Genomic DNA, 6,549 nt, shown 5'->3' on the forward strand with positions numbered 1-6,549 from the left:
GTGCAGGCGAAAGAGGGTACTTCTGAGAATGATAAGAAAAATAAAAGGGGCAGTTAAATCTGTATATTGATGGTTTTTAGGAAAGTGTATACGAGGGACATATATAGGAGATCGCGGCTTGCCAGAACATCTCGAACCGGGACGTTGGGTGGTCTTCCTCGGGACCGGAAGGTGTCCATTAGCCGAAACCTGGCGGAGCTGCACTCGGTGCACGCCCAGACAATGTGCCCGATATCGTGATAGCTGTCCCGATAAGTGCAGATGCCACTATACACGAGCCCAATACGCCGGAGATGTGTAATGGTTTGCCATGAGTCGGAACATCACACGAATGAAATTACGACCCACATCCATCCCCTTGAACCAAGGTTTAGTCGATACCGTTGGGACTATCGAATGTAGCCGCCTTCCTAGTTCACCATTGCTCCATAAGGTTTGCCAACTTACGAGGGTTCCCTGATGAGTAATCCTGAAAAATTCGAGGAAGCAAATTGGTCTTTCATAAACGTCACCTTCTAGGGCACCCACCTTAGCTAAGGATTCCGCTTTACCGGAATGCAGTACCCACACCAAGGTAATCTGGAAAGATTTGTCAGATAAAGCATTCAGTAGCTCCCGTATTTGCCTCAAGCCAGTAAACCCTTCGAGGTTTAATCCGTCAGTATAAAACATCTTAGAACAGAACTTAGAACTTCTCGTAATTTCTTATAAAAATGTTTGGAACGTATGTGGTCCGGAATTCCACAAATCTCGTCTTTCATGGATGTGTCGAAGAAAATAGTAGATTCAGAAGTATTTATGAAATGCACACGGTTGGGATTGTAAGAAGAAGGATTAATATTCTGCACCATGTAGTCAAAGTACAGGGACATGAATCGAGCTCGATAAACCTTTCGATTTTTTCAATCACCACCGGGTTCAAGATCATCGAATGAGCAATTGATATGAGAGTTCCCAAAATCGATTTTTCAGCGGGAGAACGCCCGACAGGACCTCGAGACTCATCGTATGGGTCGATTGCATGCACCCTAAGGCGATATGCAAACAACGATACTGAATTCTTTCGAGTTTGATGAAATGTATGTTCCAGTGCTATATCGAACAGCAGGCAGGACAACCCATCACCTTGTCTTAGTCCCCTGCGTGTTTCAAACGGACCCGAGAGGCCGTCCGAAATTTTGACACAACACCTTACACCATCCATCGTAGCCTTGATCAGTCGTCACGTCAACGCAGGCGGAAGAAAGCAATAAATGTAATAAGAAAGATAAAAACCAACGTTTCCAATGGCGAACCGTTCAAGCTTATACAGCTGCTTATTGTTTAATTTTCAACAAAAGCCTGAGCAAAGTGGCTTTGAGAAGAAGACCTAAAGCAACACCAAAACAAAGCGTCGAATCACACACCGCACAGAAATAAGAGCCCACCCAAACCGTCTGAGAGTTACGGTACGAATGAAATAAGCACGTATAGCTTATCATTCATCTTGTTTAAAGTAAAGGTTTTCCAAATCTTATGGAACAACATTTGGAAACAACTAGCCCTCGACAATGCCTCGATATTGCACGACAGTGATGTTGAAGTAGGTTAGTTGTTGATGAAAGTGGCTTATCTTAATTATTCATTCTCCCTAAAAAATATTAAATTTGATATTACATTGCATTGTATAATTTCGTCGGCGATATTCGAAAGGCAGGGTCATAGATCATTGCGTTGTTGGTCGCTGAAGTGCTTTGGGTTTTTTGAGTACACCGGAGCGGGTGAGCTAAAGAGCCCGTGAAAGTTTCTACAATTTTTCAAGCAGCTCAGCATCTCTCAAGAATGAGATAATCGTATCATCACTTGGCCAGAATGTCTCGGATTGAAGACGGTTGGTGTAGGTTTCGGAGGTGTTGAAACTGTGGAAATCGGTCAGGAAATGTTCCACGGTTAGCATGGTTTGGCATACCAGGCAGATGGGTCAGTTCGAGTGATCGTATGTGAGTGTGTTATTTTAGTGTGTCCAAGGCGGGAGAGGACTCTCTGCTCGAGCCTGTTAGCCCGATCAGTCCATCATTTCGCTTCTCCCTTGATTTTTTGGAGGTGACCGAGTTGGCTCCGCCAGTGAGGGTCAGATTGTAGCGACCTGGATAGGTTGGTGTTGGTGTACGTGCTTCTCGTGTACCACGGTCGGTCTCGGGTTCTGTGGATGCGAACTATTTCTGGGAGGTCTGTGCCGGTGTATTCCGAGAATATATTTTAAGCCGTTTGGAGGGGGGCACAAGTATTACCAGAAGTCTTTTCAAGGAATGAAAGGGTGCGTCTGAGTATGATGTTAGCGTCCGGCCACCAAAAGGGCAGGACATAGGCAGCTTCGGCGGGAATGCGCGGTAGTAGCCCAGTCAAAAAGGGCAAGTTGCTGGCTAGCGGGGGGCTATTTGCCAACTCGGATGCGCTAATTGCCCTACAATTTGCCAGCAATTTGCTGGCAATTAGGGGGCTATTTTATATGCAACATTTGGGCGATTTGCCGCCGTCATTTTATTGCCGCTCTACCCGCCCTTAAATCGCCCCTAAATCGCTCAGGGAACGCGCCATTTAAGCGCCCTTAATTGCCTGATATGAAATTTAAAAATAATAATTATTTTCGGATTCACTATCTACTCACATAAATTTATCGGTACACTAGGTAATCACCACCAGACTATAGGAAGAATCGATGGTGAAATTCGTATTGCACACCAAAACTTACCACAATCTGACTTTCATTTAGACTCAGAGATCTTGTTCCACTATACTTACACACGATTCCACAATTTTCCACATTCGTTGGCTAAATTAAGTGCACTAAACAAACAAAATACAAGCGGGAACACGCCAATTGTTTAAAAAAAAACAATTTTAAACTTAAGCCAAACATGAACCGCCATGTTTGAAAAACGCAATAAACAACCAAGTCCATTTCAGCCGCCAGAAAATTTGTCTAAGTATTGAAATTGCCTTTAAATCGCATTCGCACATTGCATTTGTTCCTAGGGGCAATTAGCACAGGCGAGTTGAGTCAAACGTCAAACTTTTTAAATCGCCTGACCATGTTCGTCCGCATTTTTTTTGACAGGGAGTTTACAAGGTCACCGACTTGTTCCGTTGAATAGGGGAGCAAAAATGCTCATAAATCCATCCATCCGTAGAAGATTTTGCTGTTGATGAGCGCACTAACGACGTTCAGGGCATTTCTGCTGTTTCAGGTCGGATGCCGAACACTGATGGTTCGAATAAGGCGCTTCCTCCCTTCACAGCTTCGTTTGACTGTCTGGAAGTGCGATACGAAGGTGATACGGCGGTCCAGCGTGACGCAAAGGATTTTTAGTTCTCGGCGGAAAGGGATAGTTGCGCCTCCGAATCTTACCGGACAGTTAGTGGCTAGGTGATGGAAATTGCCGCAGTGAGATACTTTAACATTTCGCTACGGCTATATTGAACCCTACTACTTCAGCCCATTTTCCGACGGCGTTTACAACGGATTGAAGCTTTATCCTCACTCGACCGGTCGATCCTCCCACCACGACTATTATGACGTTGTTGGCATAGACGAAAATGTAAACTCCTTCCAGCAAGGATGCAAAGAGGGAGTTCATGCTGACGTGGAATAAGGGACCATTAATAAATTAAATAACGCGAAAATTTCCCAAAATTCACTCCTCCAAATTGTTACAAATTCGTTAAAACTTGTTTTCTTCAGTAATAACATGTTACGAAACGCTCTAGTTTACTCCCCCTCCCCTACATGTCACAACATGTTATACCCCCCCCCCCCCCCCCATGAAAGTGTTACATAATTTATAAATGGTCCCTAATGTAACGGCAAGGACGGATCCCTGTGGATTTCTTTCTTATTCGTTCCGGACTGCAAACTGTCGACTGTCACTGGGAAGACACGATTGTTGAGGTAGTCCTTGATGCAATTCCCAAGGTTTCCGGGGACTCTCCAGCTAACTAATTGCCGGAGGTTTTAGAGTAAACTGAAAATTCATACAAAAATCTCGGTTAAAGAGTTTGCTGATTACATAAACCTGAAATTACGTTAAGCTCGACTTCCGGAGATAGACACGTATTACGTATACTACCTGCTAATAAGTGACATCAATTCAACATCTTCTACATGTACCCGAAGCATATGTTGTTCCCTCGAAGAAAGAATTTCACTCGAAAACATCAGGTGAATAATAATCGAAAGTGCGACATATTACCGAATAAATCACACACCGGTGCCAATTGCCGGTGTGATGAAATTTTGCATCTTGCGCTGCATTGCTGCAAACCGAAAGGTGCTAAACTAGATCACTCTTGTCGGGTTTTTGAATAATCCATGGGTAGATACTTGGCGTGGCGGAAGTGCTGTGTTTATTTGAGCGAGTGATCAACACCTATTCTACAATGGAGAAATGGTAGTCCATGAGTTAAATGTCTAGTTCAAGCTCGCGGCCGGTTGGTTTTTGTTTGGATACAAGAGTATCAGTATACTCGGGAAAATGGTCAGCACCGGAAGGATGCTTTATATTGCCATCGTTGTTGTGGGAACGATTGGAATTGCTGGAAGTACGGAACAAACTCCGGAAGAGACTGACATCCAGGGAAGACAGTTATCAGCTGATAGTTACTGGTACAATGATGTATATTACTGTAAGTAGTGGAGGAATGGAATTTATGTTTAGAGACAGCAGCTCATGTTTAACGTTTCAGGGTGGCCCTGGTTCAGCGACCTCGCAACGGTGGTCATGATCAAGCTAAAGATCGCAGTCGGGCTTGCGGCAATCTACGCCTTTGGCGACGGTTACTATTGGACAAAGGCAAAAACGGCACCACCCGATGTCGGCTATTGGGGTGAACAATCCTGGGATCATGTTAAGCATCATCCATGGTCTTTCTTCAAAGGTTGGGGACGTCGAAAACGAGACCTATCGGAGGATTATGCCGGTAGTATGTCGCTAGACAGGCATAAATTTGTCGAATTTGTGTTCGAGGCGTTTGAAGTGCATGACGAAGACTGCAGGAGACGAACAGTGTGCGAGTTGGATTTCGAGCTTAGTAATAATCCAAAGATGAAAAGCAAACTTAAAGGTTATAAACTTGACCTTTTTCGAAAGTATCGTGGGGAGCTGCCCAGGAGAAAAGAAGACTGTGAAAGATTGTATAGTAGTTGCAAAATGTTGCGGCAAGAAGAGGATGTGCACTTTTATAGTGGTGATGAGGGAAAGTTGATGGAAAATGCTAATTAGTGGCCACGGTAGATACCATAGCACATTAATGATTTAATATTTTTAATAATAAAAACAGGTATTTTTGGAACCTCGAACTATTGTATACGTCTTGTATTCAATTTTAAAAAACGATGGTGTGATGATAATTTTTAGTCTGTACTCTTTACTCTTTACTCTTTACTCTTTACTCTTTACTCTTTACTCTTTACTCTTTACTCTTTACTCTTTACTCTTTACTCTTTACTCTTTACTCTTTACTCTTTACTCTTTACTCTTTACTCTTTACTCTTTACTCTTTACTCTTTACTCTTTACTCTTTACTCTTTACTCTTTACTCTTTACTCTTTACTCTTTACTCTTTACTCTTTACTCTTTACTCTTTACTCTTTACTCTTTACTCTTTACTCTTTACTCTTTACTCTTTACTCTTTACTCTTTACTCTTTACTCTTTACTCTTTACTCTTTACTCTTTACTCTTTACTCTTTACTCTTTACTCTTTACTCTTTACTCTTTACTCTTTACTCTTTACTCTTTACTCTTTACTCTTTACTCTTTACTCTTTACTCTTTACTCTTTACTCTTTACTCTTTACTCTTTACTCTTTACTCTTTACTCTTTACTCTTTACTCTTTACTCTTTACTCTTTACTCTTTACTCTTTACTCTTTACTCTTTACTCTTTACTCTTTACTCTTTACTCTTTACTCTTTACTCTTTACTCTTTACTCTTTACTCTTTACTCTTTACTCTTTACTCTTTACTCTTTACTCTTTACTCTTTACTCTTTACTCTTTACTCTTTACTCTTTACTCTTTACTCTTTACTCTTTACTCTTTACTCTTTACTCTTTACTCTTTACTCTTTACTCTTTACTCTTTACTCTTTACTCTTTACTCTTTACTCTTTACTCTTTACTCTTTACTCTTTACTCTTTACTCTTTACTCTTTACTCTTTACTCTTTACTCTTTACTCTTTACTCTTTACTCTTTACTCTTTACTCTTTACTCTTTACTCTTTACTCTTTACTCTTTACTCTTTACTCTTTACTCTTTACTCTTTACTCTTTACTCTTTACTCTTTACTCTTTACTCTTTACTCTTTACTCTTTACTCTTTACTCTTTACTCTTTACTCTTTACTCTTTACTCTTTACTCTTTACTCTTTACTCTTTACTCTTTACTCTTTACTCTTTACTCTTTACTCTTTACTCTTTACTCTTTACTCTTTACTCTTTACTCTTTACTCTTTACTCTTTACTCTTTACTCTTTACTCTTTACTCTTTACTCTTTACTCTTTACTCTTTACT

General features: G+C 41.1%; 1 protein-coding gene across 1 annotated transcript; it reads left to right on the plus strand.

The window, feature by feature from the left end:
- Positions 1-4,511: 4,511 nt before the first annotated feature.
- On the plus strand, positions 4,512-5,258 carry LOC131688320 (uncharacterized). Its single transcript, XM_058972523.1, has 2 exons — positions 4,512-4,662; positions 4,723-5,258. The coding sequence occupies exons 1-2, from the start codon at positions 4,512-4,514 to the stop codon at positions 5,256-5,258; spliced, it is 687 nt and encodes a 228-aa protein (XP_058828506.1).
- The last annotated feature ends 1,291 nt before the right edge of the window (positions 5,259-6,549 follow it).

Source organism: Topomyia yanbarensis, chromosome 3, assembly GCF_030247195.1.
Source record: "Topomyia yanbarensis strain Yona2022 chromosome 3, ASM3024719v1, whole genome shotgun sequence".
Classification (NCBI taxonomy): Eukaryota; Metazoa; Arthropoda; class Insecta; order Diptera; family Culicidae; genus Topomyia; species Topomyia yanbarensis.

What these genes read in the sequence shown, in the direction of transcription:
- LOC131688320 (XM_058972523.1), top strand. Translation starts at nt 4,512, where the DNA reads ATGGTCAGCACCGGAAGGATGCTTTATATTGCCATCGTTGTTGTGGGA. An exon ending in GTACAATGATGTATATTACT is followed by an intron (nt 4,663 to 4,722) that starts GTAAGTAGTGGA and finishes TTAACGTTTCAG; the next exon opens with GGTGGCCCTGGTTCAGCGAC.